This window comes from Arvicola amphibius, chromosome 12 (genome assembly GCF_903992535.2).
Source record: "Arvicola amphibius chromosome 12, mArvAmp1.2, whole genome shotgun sequence".
Taxonomy (NCBI): domain Eukaryota; kingdom Metazoa; phylum Chordata; class Mammalia; order Rodentia; family Cricetidae; genus Arvicola; species Arvicola amphibius.
Window position 1 is genome coordinate 122,495,803 of NC_052058.2, and position 27,165 is coordinate 122,522,967.

The window sequence follows — 27,165 nt, forward strand, 5'->3', positions numbered from 1 at the left end:
AAGCTGTGTCCTGACCCTCCCATCTTCCTGGATGCACAGTTCCTGGGCCGAATGCCTTTCCCTGGGGACTTGGTCATGGCCCTTGAGCAGTGGACCGTTCGTGATCCATCTCAGGACATTTGCAGATGAATACATTACATGTTTTCCTATGCACCACCGCCAGGAGGGACGCCTTACCTGGCGCAGTCCATTACAGAGCGCAAGCGGTGAGCAATGAGCAGTACCGTGCACTGAGCAAACCAGTGCTCCAGGGCCGCCTGCATCTGCGTCTCTGTCCCCGGGTCCACGGAGGCAGTGGCCTCGTCCAGGATGAGGATCTGGGTTTTCCGGAGAAGGGCACGTGCCAGGCATAGGAGCTGCTTTTGACCCACACTGTGAATAAGTTGCATGGTTAGGCTAAGTCGGTGTCATCAGTTGTATAGGCCTGTCTGCAAGCTGACCCTGCGGACAGCTGCTGATGGCGTCTGGATGTGTTGACCCCACCATGAGGGTCTAAGTCTGCATGGTTTGGGGCAATCCATTTCTGCTGCTTTGGTGTTGGCTGACTGTGGGCAAGTCATTCACACCTCTGAGCCCTGGTTTCTCTACCTGTGAAAAGTCTGTTTTCTTTTTCTTTTGTTCTGCATGAGCATTGTGGGCACTTGGGATGCACATCTGCAGGTAAATGTGTGTGCACGGGTGTGTGCAGGCCAGAGGCTGGCATGGGGTGGCTTCCCCAGTTACTCTCCACTATTCACAGAAGTGGCATGTCTCCCTGAACCCAGAGTGGGCTGTCTTAGACAGCCTGGCTAGCTAACTTGTCCCAAACATCTCCTATCTCTGCCTTCTGAGCACTGAGATTACAGGTGGCTGCTAAGCCCACTTAGATTTACGTGGGTTCAGTGGATCTGAACTCTGGTTCTCACACTTGCCCACAGAGCGTCTATCTTCCCAGCCCCCATCACAACACACTAATTGATGAGGGGTGTTTTAGTGCATACCAGCCACAGAAGGTGGCTATTGTCCCTTTTTTGTTTTATTTGTTTGAAACAGGATCATAATATGTAGCCCTGGCTGACCTGGAACTCACGACATAGATCACGGTGGCCTCGCACTCACAGGGATCCACTTGCCTCTGCCTCCTGAGTGCTGGGGTTAAAGGTATGGAACACAGTCTTACTTGGTTTTGGCTTTTTGAGACAAGTGCCTCACTATGTAGCCCAGGCTGCCCTCAAACTTGACCTCTCGAGTGCTAGGATCCCAAGCCTGCACCACCAACACCAGCTCTGCACAACTGTGTTTCACATGGAGAGCTAGATGTACAGCAAAGGCCAGGGCCGGACAGCAGTTATAGAGCATGCCCTCAGCGCGCACAAGGCCCTACGGGAACTGCCCTGCGCTGGAAAATAAAGGATGACGCATCCTCCAGCCCCTGTTTATGTTATGTGTGCTTCGTCCTTAAAACACTCTAGCAAAGGGCGTTACTGGGGAGATGGCTCAGTCAGGGAAACTCCTGTTGTGCAAACATGAGGATCTGAGTTCAGATCCCCAATACCCACATAAAAGCTGGGCACAAGGGCATGGATCTGTGATCCCAGTTCTGGGAAGGCAGAGACAAAAGGATCCCTGCGAGCCTATTGGCCAACCAGCCTGGGAGAATCTGTGAGCTTCAGGTTCAGCGAGAGACCCTGTCTCAAAAACAAGGTGGAGAGTGATAGAGGGGACACTCAAGGTGGACCTTTGGCCTACACACACACACAAACACACACACACGCACGCACACACCACACACACACCACACATACATGCACACACACCACACACACATCATACACACACAAGCACACACAAGCACGCACACACACACCACACCATGCACACACACCACACACACACACGCATGTGCACACACACCACACACCACACACATACATGCACGTACACACACAGCACACACAAAGCACACACACACCCCACACACTTGCACGCACACACATACCACACACCACACACATATGCACACAACACCACACACACGTACACACACAGTACACACACACCACACACATGCACACACACCACACACACCATACATGCATGCACGCACACACGCACGCACACACACACCACACATGCACACATGCACACACACCACACACGCACACATGCACACACCACACACACACCACACACATGCACGCACGCGCACACATGCCACACACATGCATGCAGACTACACACACACACACACACAACACACCCACATCACTTAGCCACAGTGAATCTGAGATCAGAGTCAAACATCAAGCATAGTGCTTTTGTAGCAAAATAGATACTGAGGGGGACAGAGTGCCTTGTGGGCACTTTGCCATGGGAAAAAGAACAAGGCACAGAGATCCTGTGGCTTGGGACTGTTGGGGAGGGTTGGGACCTGTATGAGTAGACAGAGTTGAGGTCCCCTGGAGTACGCTCAGAGCCCGGACTGTCCCTGCCCTTGCCCAGTTCATTCTGGTCTGCCCCTGCTGGATGGCCATACCTCAGGTCATCTCCCTGGCCCGCACACTCATACTGCAGCTGGCCTGGCAGGCTGCCCACAAAGGCCTTGAGCTGCACCGTCTCCAGCGCTGCCCAGATGTCTTCATCCGTGTGTTCCTGAAGCAGGTCCAGGTTCATCCGCAGAGAGCCTGGGAACAGGACAGGGTCCTGGCCAGAGGGATGCTGGGTCAGAACAGGGCCATGCCGTTGCTCCTACCTCCATCACCTCTTTCCCACGGTCCTAGGCCTCACCTGAGGGATGATGGTGATTCGGGACCGCAGTGTGTGCAGTCCCACATGGGTGATGGGGATCCCGTCAATCCAGATATCACCCTCAGCAGCCTCCTGAAGCCTCAGCAGGCCCCAAGCCAGGGAGGACTTCCCGGCCCCTGTCCTGCCCACGATGCCCACCTGCCAGGTAACAAAGAGTGAGGCCCACACTGAGCAGGTCTGCCTTAGCCCTGAGGTCCATGCATACCCTCTTCCCCTGCACAGGACTTGTCTCTGTACCCCCTCCACTGAGCGCGTGCTTTCAACACACCCGCTCATCCTTCCATCTCTGTACCCCTCCACTGAGTGACTGAGTGTACCCCTCAACACACCCACTCATCCTTCCATCCCACCTTCTACCTGGGCTCTCTCTAGCTCCTCCTCCTCCCAACATTTCTGCCCCTTACCTTTCCTCTCTGTCCTAGCCACCTCCATCACTCCCCATTCTTCCACGTGAGCCCTCCCTAAAAGCTCCCGCATCCTCCTCTGCATCCTGTCCTTTCAGCCCTTATTTTTCCTCTGCCCCTGATCAGTCCATCTGTCCTTTCTTTCTCGTCATCCCACCCTAACAAAGGTCTCGTTCTTTCCCACCCTCCATCCTTTGTCATCTGTTCCTTATCCATCCTTCCAGGCAGCCTAGCTTGCCCCTCATCCAGGGACATCAAGGTAGACACAGGAAGCCACCCTCAGAGGCACATCAGGGCCTGGGAGATGGGAGTGAAGGAGCTGGGAGGTGGTGGCGCACGCCTTTAAGCCCAGCACTCAGGAGGCAGAGGCAGGCGGATCTCTATGAGTTCGAGGCCAGCCTGGTCTACAGGGTAAGTTCCAGGACAGGCTCCAAAGCTACAGAGAAACCCTGACTCGAAAAACCAGAAACCAAACCAAACAAAATCAAAACCCCCAAACCCAAACCCAACCAACCAACCAGACAGAAAGAAAGAAAGCTGGCAGCTCTCAGACTTGGAGCCTGTTGCCCACAGGATATTGTAGGACTGCCACCCACCTTCTCTCCTGCATGGATCTTCAGGGACACACCCCGCACAGCCAGTGGCAGCTCTGGCCGGTGTCTGAGCCCAAAGTCCCGGAATTCAATCTGTCCCTGAGTAGGCCAGAGAGGCCGGGCTGCGCAGGTAGGCAGCTTCCAGGGAGCCTGCGTCAGGGAGCGGGTTGGACACAGGTCAGAGGAGTTGTCTTAAGCTCTTCACAGGGGTCTGCCCCTCAGAGCCTCAGTTTCCCACATACCACACTACACCTTCATTTGGAAATCACTCCAGGTCATTCGAGCGTCTTGTTGGTAGCACAAGGTCTCAGTATATAGCCCAGGCTAGCTTCTAACATGCTGCATAGCCAAGACTAGCATCTAACTTTCCTGTAACCCAGACTAGCCTCCAAATCTCTATTTAGCCCAGGCTATATATACTCCAACTCTCTATGTAACTTGTTATGTAGCTCAGGCTAGGCTCCTGCTTGCTTTATATAGCCAAAATTGACTTCTAATTTACTATATAGCCCAGGCTAGCCCCAATCTGCTATGTAGCCCAGGATAACTTCAAATTTTCCATCCAGAATAGCTTTTCACTATGTAGCTCAGACTAGCCTTAACTCACTACACAGACCAGGCAGGCTCCCACCTAGCAGCAATCCTCCTGCCTCAACTTCCTAAGAGCTGAGATTTAGTTGTGAGCTGCTGTGCCCAGCTTGATGCCACATCATTGACCTCACTGCTCCATTCCTGTGGCATTGCGCCATGAGAACCCTGGTCTGTCCTTGGCACACGCAGCTGTCCTGGCTTGCCGCTAGGTTAAGAAGTCACTGTGTCATGCGCCATGAGAATCCTTGTCTGTCCTTGGCACCCGCAGCTGTCCTGGCTTGTCACTAGGTTAAGAAATCACTCTACCACCATTGTTGGCCTGGATGAGGGCTCTCCCTGCCCTATGCCCCATTGCATGGCTGGAACATGGCTGTCACTTTCACGTCACGAAGCTGAGGGAATGCCCTTCCTGCTGCTGCAGTGATGCTGTCACTACAGCGTGGCACTCAGTGGAGTGACCTGTCCTGCTACAGCAGGAAGCTTCAGACTCCCTCTCATCACCTCTTTGGGGATGTGGGTGTAGTCCTGCACGCGTTCCACTGCCACCATGCTGTTCTCCAAATCCGTCCAGCTGCGGACCACCCACTGCAGGGTCTGTGTTACCTGGTTTGAGAAGACACCTCAGCTGGGCTCCGCTGGGTCTCATCAGGTTTCCTCCCTAGCCAAGTGCCAGGGAAGGCAAAGAAAGAGGGACTGTAGGCACAGTGAGGTTGAGTACCTGGGCCCTCAGGGGTGGGACTGGGCTCTGGCCTATAAGACAGACAATAGAGCAAGCAGGGGGCAGCACTGTTTCAGACAGGACCAGAGAAGGTACCTGGCTTTTCCAGGACTCACATAAGTCCTGGGTCTGTGGGTTCTATTCAGGCAGCTTCTACAGAGGGGCTAGGCCTTCCCTGATTTCCATGCCACTGAGCCTCTAAGTGCCTTCCTGGGGCTGATGAACAGTTCCGTAGCTGGTCCTGCTCTCATTCCTCTCCCTCTGCTGGCTCACAGGGACAGCCTGCCACATGCCCTCCATGACCTCTCTTGCTGTTGCTGGTTCTGCACAGACCACTGACCCTGAAGGATATGACTGGTAATTTATGAAGATGTTCTTAGAGCAACACCTTCAACTGCTGCTGCTGTGCAGATGAGATGGGGTGTATGTGGACACATGCGTACAAGAGTGTGCAAGGTACAGGGTAAGATGGTGTATGTAATGAGAGAATTGTGTGTAAGTGTGCAAGACACAGGGTTAGACAGTGTGTGCAAGGAGAGAATTGTATGTGTGTGCAAGATACAGGGTAAGATGGTGTGTGTAAGGAGAGAATTGTGTGTGTGTGCAAGATACAAGGTAAGATGGTGTATGTAAGGAGATAATTGTGTGTAAGATACAGTGTAAGACGGTGTGTGTAAGGAGAGAATGTGTAAGAGTGTGTGAGTGTGTAGAGACTGTGTAAGAGTGTATATGTGTGTAAGAGTGTGCAAGAGACTGTGTAAGAGTGTGTGTATGTGTGAAAGAGTGTGTATGTGTGTTTTTGTGGAAACAGGTATTCTAACCCAGCACTGCATACTGTCAAGCACTAACAATAAACACCCCCACTGGAAACCTCTCAACATTCTGTCTTGCCTAACTGGAAGTGGCAGAGTGCTGGACCATTACTTGGATGGGTACACAGAGGGTCTTGAGCCCCTTGCTTGAGGTCATACAAGGTTCCCTGGTGCTGGGCGGTGGAGAACACTCCAGCAGGGGCCATCTGTCCCTGTTCTGCTGGAGGTGGGATGGAGGAGTACCTGGAGGGCAGCTGAGACTGAGAAGCCCACCAGGCCGGCACTCAGGTGAGCCTTGCTCAGCACAGCGCACAGAGTGGCCACGAACACCAAGCCATTCCCCAGGAGCTCCAGGTTGGCAGCCAACCACCTGTAGAGAAAAGCAGGGCTCAGCAGGACAAGCAGGACCCATTTCTCTGATCATGGTAGCCACTCAGCACCCACTGGGGGCCTCACAATGGGACCTAACTGCCTTGCCCAACGACCAAGCCGAGGGCCTGGCACATGTTGGGAGTTTCACATAGCTTCCTGTTTTGGAGACGTTCTCTCCCTGGTGGGTGTTTGGCTACTTGTACACATGTGTGTGTGCAAGTCAGAGGTCAGTCTCAACTGTCATTTGTTGTTTAATCTTTGGCACAGTGGCTGTGCTTTATAATCTGCTGCTAGTTCTGCCAGTTATTGCATCTGTGCAGTTATGACCTGCTTCCTGGCAGCGGCCCGGCCACTCAGGCTGAGGCTGGTGTGAATTCTGTTCCCGTAGGCACCAGCTCTGCCTCTGCTAAAGGCAGCATTAACTAAATCTCTATCATCCTATTTATAAATAAATCTTGAGCTTCAAAGGTTGTGGTGAAAACCTGCTAGCTCAGAGAGGCTGAGTAGCAACCAGCTGACCTTCTCTCCCAAAGAGAGCATCCTTCTGCTCCAAATTTCACCACTCCAAATTCCTCCCACTCCGTTGCATCCATCTCTTCTAGGCGCCTTCTGACGCTCTATGATTTCTTTCTGTTAACTAGCTGCTAACTTGGTTTCCTGATCCAAGGTTAATTTTATTGAATTAACGCAAATGCAAACTCAGGGTTCACAGTGTGTTCAGATGTCCCCCAACAGTCATTCCTCAGGTGTCATCCACCTTGTTTTTTTTTTTTTTGGTAAATTTTGAGACCGGGTTTCTTTGTGTCATTCTGGCTGTTCTGGAACTCACTCTGATGAACTCAGAGATCCGCCTGCCCCTGCCTCCCGAGTGCTGGGATTAAAGGCACACCCACTATAGCCCAGCTCTATCTTCCTGTTTTAAGACAGGGTCCCTCATTGGCTTAGAACTCATCAAAAGAGCTAGCTGGCTGCCCAGTGAGCCTCAGGGACCCACGTGCCTCCGCTCCAAGCCCTCTCTCCCAAGTGCTGAGATGATAGGCTCACGCCACTATGCCTGGATATTGGTAAAGTGAGTTCGAATGTGAGCTTGAGCCCACACCCTCTTACTTCAAAGGCCTCCTCCTGCAGGCAGCTCCAGCGCTCTCTCCTGGGAGCCAGCCCTGACTGCGTTTCTCCTTCTCTCGCACCCACTGTCCTTCTTCCCCAGGCTTCTCTCTCCAGACAAATCATTTGATGTCACCAACCGTTGTCACCAATAGGAGTCCTGGGCTCCATGGGGACAGAGATCTTGTTTTCTCTGTCTCTAGATCCCGTCCAAAGGTCAGCATGAGGTATGTGCTCAACAGTACATTCTGAACGGATAGATCCAATACGCACCTCTCACTGAGACCGGCTATATCATTCATTTGTCTGCTCGTTCATTTAACAGATAGCGAGCGGGTATTATAAGCAGGCACGCTCAAGGAGCTCGGGACCTTGACTGAACAAGTACCTATCATGTCCTTGGGAGCATCACATGTGATGCCTGGTCCCCTGGCTGCAAGGGGAGATGACACTGTTTCCATTGGACAGCTGAGGAAACCAAGGCTCGGGAAGGACCAGGTATGCGGTACACATGTTAGAAGCACACTCCTGGGAACTGCTGGATCCTCAAAGCTGCCCAAGTGCGACGGCAGTTGAGTGAGCGAGGCTCAGGGAGGTCAGGTAACTTGTCCAGTGTCTACCTGCTTGAAAATGGCCAAGCCAGAAGTCGACCCTACATCATGCTCTCCCAAAGAATATTAAGGACGTTTGATACCAGCTACTCTGTCACCAAGGAAACAGAGGTTGGGACTGTTGTCTGGCAACCACGCTTCTGTTTGTACCTCTAACCCACTGGATGTCAGAGACCCTGTCTGCTCTGTGTGCTCAGATGGTCTGAGTGGAACCCGGCCTCAGACTGTCCTCAGCTTGTAGGACTGTGCTCCAGCCATTTGACCCCTCTAACCATGCAGCTCAACCCTTGCAGGGAGGGGCTTTCCAGGTGTACTCTGATCCCAGGCTCTTCGTACCTGTCAGCCACCAGTCGTGGGAAACTGACCCTCTGGTTCTCATCCATAAGGGCGTCGTGCTGTGCCGTGAAGGGTCCCTGGGCCCGGAAGGCCCTGACTACGGGACAGCCCTGGCAGGTCTCAGCCATATGGGAACACACAGATGAGTAGCTGGCCGACTCCAGGCGTCTCAGCTGGCAAGATGTGGCCACATAGAGGCTCTGTGGTGGGAGGGGGACAGGGACGCTGAGAGGGAGCTCTTAGAGAACAAGGAGGAGCAGGTATCCTCTGTCGTCGGCCTGCTTGGTGGTGAGGCAGAACAGAGGGCAACTAAGAGACCTCAGCAAGATCTGGGCTCTGAGCTCTCCATACCTGAAACCCAGCATAGAGGAGCATGAGCGGCAAGATGGCCACCATGGCCAGAGGCGTGGCCATTGACACCGCTAGGCCGACTTCCAGGAGGCCGAAGGCATAGGTCAGCAGGGACCTCAGCTTGTCTGGGATGTCCACATCCACTGTGTCCGTCTCCTTGGAGAAGCGGTTCAGCAGTCTCCCGACAGGCGTGCACTCGAAGAAGCCGATGGGACAGTGAGCTACATCCCACAGGAGGCTCCGGAAAAGCAGAGCGGAGGCACGGGCCCCTCCCAGGAACACCGCAGCCATGGAGGCAAACAGTCCGACGGCTGCAGAGGGGACTTCGAGTAGAACCTGCTGCTGGGTTGCGGCAAGTCTCCCAGCACCCGGGGACCATCGTATGACCCGATAGATCTACTACTGGGGCGTAGCATACGGTCTTCCCAAACTCATGCCCACCCCAACCTCCAACTGCAACCTTATTTAGAAATAGAAGTTTCATAGGTACAATTAAAAGAATACTCTAGATTTTGGGCGGGGACTACACCTGTGTCCTTCTGAACTGGGCACAGACAGGAAGCAGATGCGCAGACACAGATAGAAACTGGAGTGGTCGGCCACAGCTAAGGGATACAAGGGGTCAAGAAGCCGCCATATGCAGAAGAGGCTGTAAGAGGAGGGAACTCTACTGCCAATCATGGTCTCACACTAAGTGAGGGCAGTCACATGACTCAGCTAGACAATTAGTACACACCAGCCATGTGGGTCACTGTGATTGGTTCATGATGGTCACCTGTAAAGGGTGACTTGTAAAGGGCCAATCAGAACCTTCCCTGGTGGATGAAGGCTGAGCTGGAGCAAAGTGCTGTGGACTTGGGATGTTGGGGATGTTGAGGTGGCTTGTTGCACGCCAGGTACTACTGGGTCGTTGGCACCTGCTCCCAACCTCCTCCAGGAACCAGCTTCTCTGATGGCTGGGTTGATCCTAGAGACTGTCTAGTTCTTTTGAGATGGGGGGGGGGAATCATGTAGCCCAGGCTAGCCTTGAACTTGTGATGTAGCAGAGGATAACTATAAACTCTTTATTCCCCTGCCTCCACCTCTGGAGTGCTGAGACTTTAAGAGTGTGCAACCACCCCAGGCTAGCCCGTGCTAGTAGATGAAGTGACCATCTTGAAAGTAGCTTTTTCCAGCTGAGAGAGACAAGTTTACAGATATAAGGGTCCCTGGTTTATAGACTATAAGGGTACCTAGGGTCAGGGAGGCTTATGGCACCTTCCTGATGTGGCTAAAGTCCTAGTAACTCATGCTGAACGTTCTTTGTGTTTGCAGTGCTGGGGACTGAACCCAGGGCCTCACACATGCTAGGCAAGCACTCTACATTAAGCTATATCCTCAGATGCCCCCTTTTACTTAAAAATTACATTTACTTTGTGTGTGTGTGTGTGTGTGTGTGTGTGTGTGCGCACACGTGCACATGTCCATGACATAGCATGTATTTAGAAGTCTGATCTCTCCTTCTGCCACATGGTTCCCGAGAGTCATGTCAAGTCAACAGGTTTGGAGGGGGCTGCCTTTGCACTGAGCCACCACGCCTGTTTTCACTTGTTTTGAGATAGGATCTCACTAAGTTACCTGGATTGTCCCCGAGCCCAGGGTGGCCTTAAACTTGCAACTATCCTGTTGTCAGCCTCACAAGTAGCTGGGGATCCAGGAGTGTGTCACTATTTCTGGCAAATTCACCTTTCATGAAGGGCCAGGCCTGCGTGTTCAGCGGCATTTTCGTTCCACTGTGGCCATGTTTGAAATGTCAGGGCGTCGGGCTAAGGACAGGGGAGACTGGAACAGGGAGCATGAGGTTCGACAAGGGCATCATAGATGATCCTTGCAGGGACATGTATGCCCGGTAGCCCGAGTGTGGGGGTTGTGAGGACTGCTACATAAACCATGAAATAGTGCCACTGTGCAACAAGTCGAGATCCTTGATGCAATGTGGCAGTACCACTTTGTAGCCCGGTGTCCATGGCAAAGGGCACATAGGAGCCCTTCGCACCTTGCCTTCTGGCAGAGGCGAGCCTGCAATCACTTCAGGAATTATTGCTATTTTAATTGAAGGATCTGAGTGTGCAGGTGCACACTGATAGTCCCAGCATTTGGGAGGAAAGTCGGGGATCTTGAGTTTGCGGTCAGCCTGGGCTCTGAGGAAAGACTGCCTCGAAATGAACAATAAATTGAGTTGGGCTGGTGAGAAGGCTCAGCAGAAGGACTTGCCACCAAGGCTGATGCCTGGCCATACCAACTCTGGGATCTGTGTGGGAGAAGGAGAAAACCCACTCCTATAGGTGTGACCACACGTGTGCTGTGGTGTCCATGTGTCCATGAACACACTGAAAATAAGTAAATAAACAAACAAGTGTTTTTTAAAAGTTCCCAAGAAGAAAGGAAGGAAGGGAGGGAGGAAGAAGGAAAGAGGGAGGGATGGAAGGAGAGAGGGAGGGAAGGAAGGAGGGAGAAAAGGAGGAAGGAGGGAAGGAGGGAAATAAGAAGAGAGTAAAGGAAAAAGGAGGGAAGAAAGGAGGAAGGAGGGAGGGAGGAAGGAAGGAGGAAGGGATCGAGGAGGAAGGAGGGAGGAAGGAAGGAAAAGAAAGAATGAATGAAAAAGAAAGGAGAAAATGAGGCAGTGAAAGAGAGTGCCCTGGGGAGGGGTCATGGCCTGGGTTCAGTTGTGATGAATGTAGCCGTCTGGAGGTTTGGGGCGGGTGACTGAGTCCATTAGCTGGCTAACTTCAGGGATACCTTCTTAGTAGGGGAGAGCTGTCCTCAGGCCCTCATTCCCTCCAGACTACATTGAGGACCTGGGATGATCGCTCCTAGGATGTTCTGAGCAGACATCCAAGGACAGGAGGGGGTGGAGTGGGAGCAGAGCTTGAGCTCACGGACACAAGGTACCTTGGAGACAGCCCAGGAGTCCAAAGACCCAGCCACGCAGGGCTGCATGCGTCTGCCGCCCGTCCACGACTGGGTCATCAGCCCAGAGGCTCAGCCAGTAGCCCTGGCAGAAGGACGCCACTTGCTGGCAGAAGAAGAGAAACAGGGTGTAGGTGCAGAGGGGTGTGCCCACCGCCTTCAGGTAGCTCAGGTACGTGGTGGTCTTCACCTGTGGGACACACAGAGGAGGGATGGAGTGCGGGGGATGAGGAGAGAGTGAGTTGGGTCAAGGTCGGATCAAATTCCCAAAGGCATCATTAGCAAAGCCTCACTGGGCATCTTTCCACAGACTCCTGCCTCAGGACCCTACTGCTGTAGACCCATGTGGGCCGTGGGAAGCCGTAGCTACTGGCTGCTCTGGGTGGTGAAGGAAGGACGTGTGAGGGATACACACATGGGTTAAGGATGGGCTGAGGACAAAGGTAAGGTGGTATGGGAGAAGAGAAATGATAGTATGTCTTTCAGATTTGGGCTTCCCAAATTTGGAGTGTTGTCATAGAGACAAGAACCAGCTCCTATACACCCTGGCTCCTTCATCTTTAAAATGAGGCTATTGCTGCCTGGAGGTGGTGGCGTACGGGAGGCAGAGGCAGGTGGATCTCTGTGAGTTCGAGGCCAGCTTGGAATACAGAGTAAAGGAAGGGAGGGAGGGAAGGAGGGAGGGAGGGAGGGAGGGAGGGAGGGAGGGAGGGAGGGAGGGAAGAAGACAAAAGAGGCCATTACCGTCTGGCTTTCAGGGGAAGGAGTAGGGCGAGGTGGGAGATTGTCAGGATTAAGAAACAGGAAGGTTAGAATCCCATTTGGCCTGTAGTAGGAGGAGAAAGGTGAGTGCGGTCCCAGTGTGCAGACCGAAGCAGGGCCACTGGCAGTTACCCGGCCATACTGCACGTTGTCCTCTTCTGTTGTCAATTCTGTCCCCTTAGGGTCATCCAGAGAAGGCTCCGTCTGTGCCTCTGAAGCGGTGCTGTCCTTCACAGTGGCTGACTCGAGGGGCCTGAGCCTGTCATTCAGAGGAGATGAGGATGTTAGTGTATTCTCTCATGGGGACCATGAGCCCCTTCAGGGGGTAGCCAGTGAGCTCTGCAATATTCTTTCTAGCTCTCCTCAGGAGGGGGGAGTGCGAAGGTGTGCATTCACGGATGCGTGGGTGGACGGATGAAAGAAGGATGGATGGACACATGGGTGGGTGGATAGAAAAGTGGATGGATGGACACATGGATGGACACATGGGTGGATGCATGGATGGACACAATGGGTGGACACATGGGTGGGCACATGGGTGAGTACACAGATGGATACATGACCTAGGCACCATATTTCCCTCCTACATGGTACCCAGTTCAATCACTCTAGAGTCATACAAGTCCGCTGATGCCATTTCATAAACCGAAGCGGTTGTCCAAACAGGAAACTCTGTCTTCTGAAGTTTCACTTTGGCTTAAGCTTTGCTCCAGTTTCCCCTGCTGTTGACCCTTAGACTCAACAGTGCAGCTTGTCTGGATGTCACGTTTTAGTTTTTGCATTCTGATGCTGAAGATATTTGTATTTCTGTCATCTATGGAAGTGTGGACAGATTTAGCTGTTCTGTGCCTCAGTTTCCCTAGCTAAAAACGGGCTATCCATCATTTAGTATCTGTGTGTTGTTTCCTTAGCATTACCAATCATTTACTATTTTCCATGAATCATATCCACCCATCCTTTTTCCTCTCCATCCATCCATGCTTCTTTCCTGCCTCCCCAGCATTCTTCCATCTGTCTGTTCATCCAGGTAGCTAACCGTTCACCCTCCCATTAATCCATGCCTCTTCTCTTTTTCCTTCTGCTTTTTCGAGACAGGGTTTCTCTGTGGCTTTGGAGCCTGTCCTGGAACTAGCTCTTGTAGACCAGGCTGGCCTCGAACTCACAGAGATCTGTCTGCCTCTGCCTCCCAAGGGCTGGGATTAAAGGCGTGCGCCACCACGCCCGGCCTCATCCATGCCTCTTTTCATCTTCCCCTTCATCCATTCATTCATCCCCCATCTGCTCTTTTATCCTTTCTTCACTCTCCCCATTCCCACATCTGTCAGTTCATGCCTCTTCCCTTCCTCCCTATTATACATCCATCTCTCCACCCGTTCCCACATCCACATCTACCCTTCTTCCTGTTCTTACTCAGCTTCCTGTGTATCACCCTGCCACTAAGGAGCACTCTCAGTGTGGCCAGCTGTCATGATGTCAGAGGATCTGTCCCCACCCTCAGTATCTACAAGGTCCAAAGACCCTCAGCCTCCCTTGTACGCTCGCCCACCTGCTGCTGTAGAAACCCACACTGCCTGGTACATGGTGGCCGGTTGTTGTCAAAGTCCGGGTTCACAGTGAGTCACATGTGCTTTGGACACAGAGGACTGGTAGGAAGGGAGGCTCCCTCTTGGTGACCCCCATCTGTGTGCTCGGCCAGACTCCAGCCCAGCCTGCCCTACAGAATGGGAAGAGTGCAGCCTAGCCCTGTCATTTCCAGCCATGTTGAGAAAAGTTTTCCCAGAAGCCAGCCTGCCCTGCTCTACTGACTGACATCACCCACTTGAAGGACTTGTCTTAGAACTGGCCATCTGGAGCTTAGTGCGCTTGTTAACTGGCGGATTGTTTGGGGTGGATGACTTATCCATCACCGAGCCCATGGGGTATTCACAGGCAGCTCCACCCGTGAGTTTGGCTGCCCCTCTGGCTGGGGTACAGCAGCCATAGCATCCAGTTTGTCCTCAGCCTGGCCCTCTCGTGCTCGGCACCAGGGAACCCACCTTTCTGGTCTGTTCTTGGGCCTCCCACTTCCAGGAAAACCTCCAAGGTCATCACTGGTGGCCTCAGCGTGTGTACCTGCAAGGGTCAGGGACATCAGTGAAGGGCACACCAGGGAGTCCAGATACTGGCTCTGACACTCACTGCTGCAGTGCCCTAACCTCTCTGGACAACACTTCCTAGCGTGGTTCCTGCTGCTGCTCTGGCAACCTTTCTCTGCTCTCAACCTTTCCCTGGGTCATTTATCCTCATTCATTCATTCAGAAGATACTGAGCACACGCTATGGAGCTGGGAAAATAGCACGCTGCCCCTGCATCCTCAACACACTTGCTCAGGCAGTTTAGTACACCTAGACTGTTCTTTCCTCACTAACTCACATGATATCTCATGTGCCAAATTCCCCAGGAATAACCTCCCATTGATGTTACCCAGATTGGGCCAGAAATATAATGGCTTAGGGCCAGACCTGTGAACAAGAAGTAGCTGCTATTACTAACCATTGACATGTGGGTGATGTTTGTTACACAGCACTGTCACAGCAAAAGCTGTCCAATACAAATGTGCAAGTTCTGTGCTCAAGGTCCCATCACCCATCTCACAATGACACAGCGAGTCAACAGTTAAGTGTTGTGGTTGGTTTGAATGGGAATGGATCCCAGAGACTCACACATTTGAAGACATGGTCACCAGTTGTTAGAACTATTTGGAAAGGATTGGGAAGTGTGGCCTTGGAGGAGGTGTGTCACGGGGGCAGGCTCTGAGAATTTTCAAAGTCTGAGTCTTTTTTAGTCTCTGTCTGTCTTGTGATTTGTGTCTCAAGATGTGAGCTTTTAGTTACCATGTCCACCTGCCTGCCGGCATGCTCTCTACCATGATGGTTGTGGACTCCAATCCTTTGAACTCTAAGCCCCAAATAAACTCTTTTATTCTCTAAGATGCCTTGGTCCTGGGGTCTTATCACAGCAACAGAAGTAATTAAGACAGTTTTTTTTTGTATTTGTATGTATGTGTAGGTGTGTGTATGTGGGTACGTATGTGTGCATGCATGTGTATTTGTGTGGGCATGCATGCAGAAGCTAGAGAACGGGAATGCTGTCTCTCACTGGCCTAGACCTCACGAATCAGGCTAGGCTGATGGGGCAGCAACTCCCAGAGATCCTCCTGTCTCAGTCTCGCCAAAGCTGAGACTATGGGCTACCATGCCAAGCATTTTAAAGGGGTGCAGAAGACTGAACTCAGGTCTCCCTGCTTGCAAGGCAAACACTTTGCCAACCGAGCCATCTCCCCAACATATCACGTAGGGCCAATGCCGAGCAGATGTTTCTAGAAGAGGCAAAGCCCTAGACCAGGGGTAACATTAAAGCAAGGCTTGAGACATAGGGGACAGCAACGGCCAACGAATTCAAAAGCGTGTTCTCTGGCTCCTAGTAGCCTGGCTTCATGGCCCAGCACTGATGCCAGCAAGCCACACATGAAGCCATGGGCCAGTTTCTTAACTTGCAGGCCTCGGTTTCCCCACCTGTGAGATGGAGACAGTCAGGCACCGTGCTGACTCACTGAGCTGTAATGAGTGAAGGGTTTCTCACTGTGTGTGTGTGGTGGTTTGAAAGAAAATGGCCCCCAGGGAGTGGCACTGTTAGGATGTGTGGCCTTGTTGGAGGAAGCATATCACTGTGGAGGTGGATTTTGAGGTCTCTTATATGCTCAGGTCACGCCAAGTGAGACAGACCACTTCCTGTTGCCTCCAAGTAAAGATGGAGCACCTACAGCACCTTCTCCAGCACCATGTGTGCCTGTGTGCCACCGTGTCTCACCATGATGACAATGGACCAAGCCTCTAAAAGTGTCAGCCACCTCAATTAAATGATTTCCCTTTACAAGAGTCACCTTGGTCATCGTGTGTCTTCACAGCAAGAGAAACCTAAGACAATGTTCATGGCCGATGTTCCTTCTGCAAGTTTGTTATTTACCCTCTTGAATACAGAGGGACCCTGGGATCAGATGCTATCTCTGATTTCCTCATAACATCTCTGACCATAGACACTGGGTGGGACTCCCTGAATTCTACTCTGGGACTATAGACACAGGCCTCAGTGCTCTGTACAAGGACAGTAGTGACTGCCCCCACTTTAGAGGGCCCTTGTGAGATCAAATGAAATGTTGTCACTTAGCGCTGAGGAGAGGCTACATTGGTAAAGTGCTTGTCTCACAGGTCTGAGGACCTGAGCTCCCCCCTCCAGGACCCACACAAAAAGCCAGGCGTGGTACTACCTGCCTGTAGCCCTGGCTCCGATAAGGCGGGGAGGGAGGATCCCTGGAGCTCACTGGTCAGCCAGTCTAGCTGAATCAGTAAACCTGGGTTGCAATTAGGTACCCTGGCTCTAAAAAGCCAGGTGACAACTCCTGAGAATGACAGCTGAGAGTGACCTCAGGCCTCCAACTACATATGCATGCACACTGCACACACGTGTGCCTACGCACATAAACACACAGAGAGCCAAAGGTATGGTGAGAGACACTGTGAGCCCCAGGAAGTGTCCTTGGCTCTTTGTGGGGGAGGGGTGGTCTGCCTGCAGGGCCAGAGCAGCAGCAGAGAGGCCCTCAGGATGGCTGTGGTCAGGGCGCTCCATCCCCATCAATGGGACCCTTGTAACCTCCAGAGGGCAGCCAGAGCCAGGCACAGAGATGCAGTGATGCCAGGTCAATACCTTCTCCTCCTCCTGCATGCTGTCTGGCTCCATCTAGAAGTCCCACCAGGGCTCCGTTTCTGCTCAGAAGGTCCTGGTAAGAGCCCATCTCTGCGATGGTACCATTGACCAACACCAGGATCTGGTCAGCCTGGGGCAGGACGTGTAGTGTGTGCGTCACAAGGATCCGAGTCTGGGCAGAGCAGGGGCAGAAGTTACACGAGCTGGAGTGTCCCCGAGTCAGAAAGGGGGAACACAGCCCTTCCTGTGTACCTGCCCTTGTTCTGGAGAGTAGTGGGGTGTCTCAAATCGAAAAGACCTGGGCTTAAAGGGAGCCTGAGAGAGCTTCCCATTCTGATGGGATGGGGCGATCTGAGAAACTCACCTGAAGATCAAAACAGAACAAGTGGAAGTACTTTTAAAAATGTCTTTTGAGACAGGGTGTCACGTATACCAGGCTGGCCTTGAACTCACTCTGTACCCAAGTGCTCTAACCTCATTTCTGTTGCTGTGACACACTGTGACCAAAACACTTTAGGGAGAAAAGGGTTTATTTGGCTTACATTTCCAGGTCACAGGCCATCAGTAGGGAAGTCAGGACAGAGCTGGAGGCAGGATCCTGAAGGCAGGCCTCCTTGCTCTTCCCTGTGGTGTTTCCTCCACTCAGGGAACTCCCTCGCAGCTCAGGAAGTACAGCAGGATCCGTTGGGATGCTGCTTGCTGGATGGGTCCCTCACGGGACCATGCTCACCTGGCTTCATTGCACAACCCACCAGCCCAGGGATAGTGGTAGTGGTGTGGGACTGTGGGGTGGGCTGGGCCCTCTTACATCAATTAACAGACATGCCCATAGGCCAGTCTGATCTAGGAAATTCCTCAGGCAAGGCTTTCCTCCCAGTGGACTGGGCTGTGCTAAGTTAACAGTGAAAGCTGGCCAAGACACTATAAATAACCCCGAGTTTCTGATTATCCTGCCTCCACGTCCCTGGTAGGATTACAGGCATGCACCATGGCTATTCAGGAGGTGTTGGGGATGGTGCTCAAGGCCTTGCACATGTAAAACTACCACTGAGTGGCAACCCTGGTATGGGAATACATTACACTTAACACACCAAGGACCAGAACTCAGCCATGAAGTGCTCCTCAGAGCTTGCTTTTTCCTCCTCAAGATCATACAGCAGATGGAGCCCCAGTTCATGAACACCAACTAGCACTATGAGAAAGAATTGCTACCCAGGAAAAGATCAAAACCTTTTAAAATTTTTTTTAAAAAGTTAAGTATGTATCACTTTGAGATCATCATAAAACTGAAACATTATAAATAGTTTAACCACAAATCTCCTAAGAAAGAAGTAAAGGTAAGCCACTGAGATTTGGGAAGCTGTTTGTTACACAGCGTTGTTGCAGGAAAAGCTGACAGATACAAAGAAGAAAACTGGACTGGAGAAGGGCTGGTTAGGACAGAACTCTCAGGACTTCCTCAGTTTCACTCTGACACACACTTACCGTACCCTGGAGCAGTCCACTGGGCCCGATGACCTGTTTGAAGACACGCTGGCTGACATGGGCATCCAGGGCCGCCAGGGGATCATCCAGCAGGTACACAGCAGCCTTTCTGTACACAGCCCGAGCCAAGCTCAGGCGCTGCTTCTGGCCCCCAGAAAGATTCATGCCCTGGGAACATGAGACAGGGACTCAAATACACATCTGCTGGTGACATCAGAATGACTGGGTGGCCAGGAGCGGGTGGCGCACGCCTTCAATCCCAGCACTTGGGAGGCAGAGGCAGGTGGATCTCTGTGAGTTCAAAGCCAGCCTGGTCTACAGAGTGAGTTTCAGGACAGCTAGGGCTACACAGAGAAACCCTGTCTCAGAAAACAAAGCAAAACAAACAAACAAAAAACCCAGCATGACATAGGTGAGGGACAGACCTGCTCAGTCAGTGAGGGACAGCGCAGGTCACCTGCTCTTGGGTCACCCTTGCCTCTGCTGAGCCAGAACCCTTACTGGCCTGAGCCTGCTTCTCCCCTTCCCAGCGTCCCTTCTGGAGATGTTGGTTTCTTTGCACTGTGTCTCCTCCCTCTCTTCCCAGTATTTCTTCCCTTTCCTCAACTGCTGACATGTTCCCTGAGGATGCCACTCACCCCCTTGTCTAACTATCTGGTCCTTATTTTCATTTATTTACTGACTGCCCTTGGCTGAAGGGATCTAGCAGTGAGCGCCCCACTCTTCTGACCTTTCATCCAATGAACACGTGATGGGAAAGGGGACAAGAGCAGGCCTGCCCTCAAAGGTGATGCAGGATGTGAGCCCTGAGTGTTCTATGGGGACAGCTTTCCAGCTGGGGCCCTGCAGGATGAGTGTGCTTCGGAGATGGGGTGAGCATGAGGGGGTCCCTGTAGCTGGAGAGAGCAGGAACACGGAAGTATGACGGGAGATGAGGTAGAGGGAGAAATGGGGTCACATCGGGGCTTTCTGGAGTTGCTCAAAACTTTGGCTCTGACTGAAGGCATTGGGAAGCCCTGAGAGTTCTGAAAGAGGGAGGGAGGGACTTGAACTCTTGGCATGGCCCTCTGTCTGCTGGGCTGTGATTGCTCTGAAGGGAGAAGGATGGAAAGTAGGGGCCCCAGCCAGCTGTGGTGGCTCATGCCCATCATCTCAGCACTCAAGAGACTGAGGCTGTCTCAAACCAAAACAAGAGGCTGTAGCTTAGAGGCGAAGCAGTTGCTCAGAATCTGCAAAACCTCCAGCTTGATCCCAGCATTGATTACCCGTTCCCTAACCCAGGGGCAGGTCCACATTTTCTAGGATGGGACAGAGAATAACTTTTGTAAAGTTTGAGGGCCATTTGATGTCTGTCACAATTGCCAATCTGAAGTAGTCATGATCATAAGCAATGAATAGATGACTGTGTCCCAATAAAACTTTATTTACAAAAACAAGTAGGGGGCTAGCACTTAGCACATAGTTTTCTGGTTCTGTGTGTTCAATTGCTTCAGATGCCTGTGTCCTGTGTGGGGACCATCTCAGCTTAGATACTTTGGTGAGGCAAAGAAAGGGGAAGCAATCTGGCTTACATTACACAGCAGGGCATTCTTCTCTCTTTTTGTCTCTGTTTTATTTTTTAAAACCAGTTTCTCCTTAATAACAGAGCAGCTTCTATATGTTTGGCTTTGAGCTGAGGCCTCCACTACACCCTTTCTGTCCCTATTTTCCCTCATCATACTATCCTCAGGTCAGGGAGGTATTTGGCTCCAGGGGCTCCTCACCTGCTCCCCTATTGGGGTGTGAACTCCTGCAGGGAAGCTGGCCACATCAGACTCCAGGGCACAGGCTTCCAGAACTTTCTGCAACCAGGGCAGGTCCAGCTCCTCCCTGAAGCACACATTCTCCACCACTGAGGTATTCTGGACCCAGGCCTCCTGGGGCACATAGGCCACGGAACCCTGAAACACGTCTCGCTGTTGGTAGTTCATATGAGAGTAGGGGACTGGGTGTTCAGAGGACAGGGGGCTGACAGTGCTTGACAGTCACCTGGACTGTGAAGGGAAGATATGAGGGATCTCTGAAGATACATCTCAGTGGCCGGGGCAGGGAGGAACAGGGTGGCCTTACCTCAATGCTCACAGACCCTTCCACCTTCAACAGCTCCCCAAGCAGGGCAGACAGCAGGGAGGACTTCCCAGCCCCCACTGGACCCACAACAGCCAGCAGACAGCCCTGGGGCACGGTGAGGTTGATCCTGACAACCCAGGGGAAATACAGCTCTGAAAGGCCAGTTTGGGTGTGTACAGAAGCAGGGAACCCCAGACACACCCACCCCGTCCTGCTGTTCAGGCCTTGGGGAGACCATTAAGAGGATACACAGGGCCGTTCCTCCCCGATCCTTGTCTGAGTATCTGAACTGCCTTCCCTCTTACATCTGAGCACGTCACATGTACACTGTGCCTGCCACACAAGCCCTTACAGATATGCCACAAACATTAGTGTACAGAGTCACATGCACAGGCAGTACACAGATGTAAACACATGTGTGTGCCCACGTGTACCACTGTATGCCTATCCACGCACACATACACATGCACACAGAGAGGACATGATGTGATTGCTTGGCTGTTGTAGCCTTGCTCAGGCCTTTGCCTCTGCCTCTGCCTCTACCCTGACTGCCCCTGTCCATCCCCTGCTGTCAGCCACAGACTGGAGTTCCTCAGCGCTTAGTTCTGCTAAATACCCCACAAGGCTCAGAACGGTCCACAATGAAGAATTCTCAGCCCTAAATACTGATAGCGCAAGACTAAGAACCTGGGCATGCTCCTGCCTCGGGGTCTTTGTTCTTGGCCTTTTCACTGCTCAAAAAGTCTTTCTCTGACCTCTGGACCCTCAGCTGGATGCCAGCCTTTCCATACTATGGGTTTTGTTCCTTCCTGGGCCTCCCCCGTCCCCAGCATCCAGGATAGAGTGCGTGACAGGTACATGCCCAGTGGACACTCCTGACTGTGTGGGCAGAGTCAGACAGAGATGGCCAGGTTTCCTTTCCCTTTGTGGGTGACAATGGCCTTGGAATTGACACAAGAGGCACAAAAGGAGGTCACAGCTGATGAGGCTGGGTCTCAGGCCTTGTGTTAGCCAGGCCGAGAGCAGAGCAGTATCTCCTGCCTGATGGGGGAGGTTCAAGTACACTTTTTCCCTCTGTAGGGCTGTAGCGTGCAAGAACTCTTGCCTCTCTGCACAGAAACCCAGCCTAGTCTAGCCTCCAGCCCCAGGTGAGACACCATTTCTCAGAAGTCAAGAGCATTTCTTGGATAGGATTTCATACCCGTGCAGGCAGGGAGGGCTCTCCTGGGACCAAGCAAAAGTGCCGTTGTGTACAGAGATTCGATCCTTTGAGGCTGCAGGACATAGGAAACAGTTACAGGGGCTGATCCTGCCCTCCTGGCTCCCAGTGTCCCGTGTTCAGGACCTTAGGGCTTTATTTGACTCCTAAGCACCGGGTTTCAGCTAGAATCCTCACAATCCTGCCCTGCTACCTGCTGACTTGGCAGTGACCCTGCCATAGTAGCATTGTAATTCTGGGACAGGCAAACCTAAGTCAGTGGTTCAAATCCTGCTTGCTGCCTTTTTTTAAAAAATAAAGTTTGAACTAGGCAGATGGTTTATACATGTTATCTCAGTTCCTGGCATGTTGAGCAGGAAGGTAATGAGGTAGAGGCTAACCTGGGCTACAGAGCAAATATGACGCCAGCTTGGGTTATATAGTGAAGACCGCTAATAAAGTTATTTATTAGAAATAATATCAGTGTGTCTCTAGTTCTGATATTTGGGAGGTGGAGGCAGAAGGATTATGAGTTCAAGTCCAGCCCTGGCTGGCTACATAGCAAGTCCAAGTCCAGCCTGGGCTACAATACCCTGTCACAGAAAGCCAGAAAAGGGGGCGCCAGAGAAATGAGTCATGGTTAAGCGCACTGGCTGCTCTTCTAGAGGACCCAGGCTCAATTCCCAGCACCCACATGGCAGCTCACAAACATGTACCTCCAGTTCCAGGGGATTCAGCACCCTTTTCTGGCCTCTCTAGGCATCAGGCACTCACAAGTGCACAGACACACAAGCAAGCCAAACACCTACACATGTAAAATAAAAATAAACAATCCCCTGCCCCAATTTTAAGACAAAATTTTAAATAAATAAATAAATAAAATGCATTAATTTTTGCATATGTTCTAATTGAATTATGGTACTTTAAATCAATGTGATCCCTGGGACAATCCCCTGCAGCAGGGGCTTGGATCCTGAAGATGGGCGCTGAGGTTCCAAGAGGTTAACACATCAGAACTGGGGTTCAGATGTGTCCCTAGGATGGGCGTCCATCCCAAGGGCAGGATTTTAAGTACTATGCAGGGATTTTCCAGATAAGCAGGTTGACCGGACGTCTCATATTAAGTGGATGGGAGATCCTTGGCTGACGGCAGTCGATCTTCTATCCTCCCTCCCCATCCTGCAGCAGTTAATGTCACATAAGCAGTAGGTGCAAGTGGCAGGACTGGGAAGTGGGGCTGGTTAACTAGAGCTTTGTTAACAAACTGACGTTCTGATCTGGGTCTTTTTAAAAAATAATTCATTTATTTTTATGTACATTGGTATTCTGCTTGCATGCATGTCCATGTCAGGAGTTACAACCATGTGTGAGCTGTCATGTGGGTGCTGGGAATTGAACCTTGGTCTTCTTGAAGAGCAGCTAGTGCTCTTAACTGCTGAGCCATCCCTCTAGTCCCTGACTTGAATCTTTAGCTTAATAACATGTCCATGGTTCTCTTCCTAGACTTCTGCATAAGGGCAAGGACTTGGCACCCGCTTTTGAGTGCCTAGATGGCATCCCACAGTGCTCCACGGGTTGTCACAGTGCAGATGGTAGAAGCAGAAGCTTCACAACGTTGGTGAAGAGACCTGCATTACACGTGTTCTCTTTGCCCCACCCCCACTCCGCCCATCTCAGCACTCACAGCATCTGGAGGGACTTGAGTCTATGCCATTGGGGTCTACTTCTTCCAGACATAGGAAGGCAGCCAGCCGGTCGAAGGACACTCGAGCCTGGAGACACAAGAGTGGGCTGGTCACCAGGCCAGAAGGCCTTTGGGTGGGTCTCTGGAAATGCCTGGGGAAGGTTTCCTGAGGACCCAGCACAACATTTTTTTTTTTTTTTTTTTTTTTTTTGGCGCTGGGATAGAGTTTTGTAGGTCACAGAAAAGCAATGACCTTGACAGGGATGGGGACTTCTCTCTGCTTCTCACTCCAAAACAGAGAGACTGGAAGAAACCAGCTGCCTCCAACTAAGGCCTGGGAAGAGGACATCACCATTTCCAATAGTACCCAGTAGCAATGTGGAGTAACTTCCAACTCTGTCCATTGGGGGCACCCTCTTGAGCACCCTTTGCACACCTATGGTGACTCTTAAAATAGAGGGGGAGGGGATAGCGCAGTGGGGTGAAGTTCTTGCTGTGCAGGTGTGAGGTCCTGAGTTCAAATTCACAGATCCCCCAGAAAAGCTTGACATGGCAGTCCATATCTGTCATCCTAACATTTGGAGAGTGGAGACGGGGTGAGCTCTGGAACGCTCTGGCCAGCCGGTCTAGTTAAATGGATAGGCTCTGGGTTCAGTGAGAGACCCTATCTCAAAATTAAAGTGGGATATAAAGAGAGGAATAATAGCTAGAACTAAGGATTTTTTAAAAACTCATACGAAACTCCCAGCACTCGGGAGGCAGAGACAGGCTGATCTCTGTGAGTTCGAGACCAGCCTGGTCTACAAGAGCTAGTTCCAGGACAGGCTCCAAAGCCACAAAGAAACCCTGTCTCGAAAAACAAAAAAACAAAAAAACAAAAAAAAAAAAAAACAAAAAAAAACCCAAAAAAATCAAAAACTCATACGAAAACCTGCTATTCTAGAAGCTTCCATATGCGTGTACGCATGTATGCATATATATACATTTCATTGGAGCTACCCTACATAAGGGATAAAGCTTTTCTCATTAAGCATGCATTACTCAATAAAATGCCTACTGTCAGATACAGTAATATCTCACCTCTGACCTAGAGAGACCCCTGAAAGCACAGTTGCTCTCGACAGCCACCAGAACTTGAGGGTACAATCCTATTGCTGAAGGCATAGCATGCTTTGGTCACAGGGCATGGAGAAACCAAGTTGGTACTGAGTGGGCAGCTTCCTCCCTGCTGGCCAGCTGTTACGGCATCAGAAGGTGCTCTGCAGGCTGCTAGAGGAGAAGGTGACCAACTCTCTTACCTAGCTGTGCATCCTGTGAGCTACAGATGATTGTCATGGAAAGATGTGCTCACGGATGCAATACTGCTGTTAACGTCATGGGGTAACCACGTTTCCTGATTTGGATATTGGATTTAAGGCCTGCTCCACAGGTGGAAATGCACATCTGGTACTATAAATCTTGGTAATAACCCATGGTTGGTGAGCTTATGTGTTTGGTGTGAACTTCCAACTTTCCCCTGCACAGTCTGGGAAGCCCCATTCCTGTCTCTCTCCCCCCAAAGCCTACCTGCTCAGAGAGTCTCCTAACAAAGGAAAGATGTCAAAAAACCCAGTTCCGCATCTTGGTGGTTACTGCAGCTTCTGCCCCTGAAGTTGCCACCCAAGTCCTCTCCAAGTGCTCAGCTGTTGCTCATTTTGGGGAACAAACCCAGCTTGTGGTGTACACGCCATCATCCCTCACCTTTGACCTATAAAGTCTCCCTGCCTTTGTTTTGGCGTGCAACTCTTCTGGCCCCATCTCTGGGATTGGAGGACCTGCCAAGGAGTTGCTTTGCTCAAATAAAGCTGTTGTTACACTTTTTCAGTTTGGCTTGATCTGGCTTACTGTGTTGGCAGAGAAACTTTATGGGAGGGGGTGCAGAAAACCTATTAATAGGCACTAGCCGTGAACGTTCGACGATTATATTGCCAACTGGACTTCCTATAGAGCTATACTCTAAATGTGTATCTATACCTTATATCAGTGCAGCTCTCAGACCTGGTCAGAGTGTCTGCAGAAAGCCCACCTGCAAATGTGGCTTCTATATCTTACCCCCTTTCTCCAACGCTCAGGGAACACCAGGGAAGAGGGAGTAGAACGATTGTAAGAGCCAGCGGTCGGGATTTGAGAGAAACAGTGTCTCTAGACAATGCAGGGTCACCACACTCGGGAACTCAAGGCAGCTGTGACTGCCTGGACAGGATCATGACAGTCACCACTCTAAGATGACGAGGGAGGAGCTCAGGAGCCCCCATGCCTCGCTAAGGAGCTATGGATGGTTACGGCTTCTGAGGGAGAGTGAATGAGTCATAAGGAAAAGGGCCTCTCAGGTGTGACAACATCATGGAAACAGAAGCCTGCAAGCAAACCTGATTAATGGTTGATGTGGGAGGGAGGGCCCAGCCCATTGTGGGCGGTGCCACCCCAGGCGGGTAATTCCTGGGGTACATACAAAAGCAGTCTGAGCAAACCAGTGAGCTCCTCCAGGGGCCTATGCATCAGGTCCTGCCTTGACTTCCTGTCCTGATTTCCCCAGACAACGGACTTAGAAGCTGTCAGCTGAAATAAATCCTTTCCTTCCCAGGTTGCTTTTGGTCATGGTTTCTATCAGGGCAACAGAGATCCTACTTAGACAGTCAGTTGTGTTTAAGGGTGTGACCTCAGGTAGGTCATCAGCTTCAGTTGATGGCTCCACACTCAGGGGCATACCATCAGCACAAACTGGACTTGGTATAAGACAATATAAAAACAATGAGAAAAATCACCAATTTGGGAGAGGATAGGGAATGGATTTGGGAGGCATTAAGGGAAGAATGGGGAGAACATGAACAAAATAGAATAATTGAAATTCTCAAAGAATACAATTAATACAAAGAATACATTAATACTGAAGGTAAGGCGGAGAGAGAAGGGACACTGGTATGGACCTCTGGACAATGTCATATGTGTGCACACACACATGTGCACACACAGACAACAGAGGACAAACGAGGAGGAGAAGGAAGCCGGTCAATAATGCAATCTTCCTCTGCTTTAGCATCCCAGGAAAGGTGAGGGGAAAGATAGGAAAGGCAGAGAGAGAAAAGGCCCTGCTCAAGGAGGGAACCCAGAATGAATTTTTGAACGTAAAAGTGACACATTCTCCAGAGCTGCTGGCTGAGGTTTCCCTGCACCCTCTGATAGACGTCTACCGGCCTCTTGCTGACCGCTAGACTCCCCCTCCCCTCACTCTGCTGGCAGTGGCCCGGGGGTGCTGAGTCTAGGCCCAGCTCCCTGAGCTCCTTTGAGGCATCCCTTGCCCTTCCCCCTCACCTGAATGATGCAGTGTACAGAGAAAGGCAGGAAGGCCTGGGCTTTGTTAAGGATGCTGAGCACTGTGAGGGTCACAAAAGCCTTCTCTGCATCCATGGCATTGTCCTCTGCCACCAGGGTATGGACAGCAAACACAACCAGCGCCACCTGTCAAAGCACATGTGTGGCACTGAGCCTGCTGTCCTTTCTGGTCCACAGAGCCTGC

At 51.5% G+C, this 27,165-nt stretch overlaps 1 protein-coding gene across 8 annotated transcripts in view; it reads right to left on the minus strand.

The window, feature by feature from the left end:
• Abcc6 (ATP binding cassette subfamily C member 6) overlaps positions 1-27,165 on the minus strand; it is a 47,547-nt gene that overhangs the window by 683 nt on the left and 19,699 nt on the right. For 4 of the 8 annotated variants that reach the window (XM_038313479.2, XM_038313480.2, XM_038313481.2 and 1 more), the window contains 18 exons: positions 26,961-27,107; positions 23,610-23,697; positions 21,929-22,001; positions 20,728-20,854; positions 20,382-20,558; positions 18,619-18,786; positions 17,134-17,305; positions 14,427-14,502; positions 12,523-12,649; positions 11,611-11,818; positions 8,680-8,990; positions 8,329-8,528; positions 6,149-6,275; positions 4,877-4,978; positions 3,788-3,934; positions 2,767-2,925; positions 2,516-2,682; positions 178-372 (listed from right to left, as the gene is read on the minus strand). In XM_038313479.2, the coding sequence (XP_038169407.1) occupies positions 178-372; positions 2,516-2,682; positions 2,767-2,925; positions 3,788-3,934; positions 4,877-4,978; positions 6,149-6,275; positions 8,329-8,528; positions 8,680-8,990; positions 11,611-11,818; positions 12,523-12,649; positions 14,427-14,502; positions 17,134-17,305; positions 18,619-18,786; positions 20,382-20,558; positions 20,728-20,854; positions 21,929-22,001; positions 23,610-23,697; positions 26,961-27,107 (2,771 nt within the window). Of the gene's footprint in view, positions 1-177; positions 373-2,515; positions 2,683-2,766; positions 2,926-3,787; positions 3,935-4,876; positions 5,034-5,086; positions 5,126-6,148; positions 6,276-8,328; positions 8,529-8,679; positions 8,991-11,610; positions 11,819-12,522; positions 12,650-14,426; positions 14,503-17,133; positions 17,306-18,618; positions 18,787-20,381; positions 20,559-20,727; positions 20,855-21,928; positions 22,002-23,609; positions 23,698-26,960; positions 27,108-27,165 lie in introns of those variants that run through there. The other 4 variants (XM_038313483.1, XR_005283457.1, XR_005283456.1 and 1 more) reach the window with 4 other exon arrangements.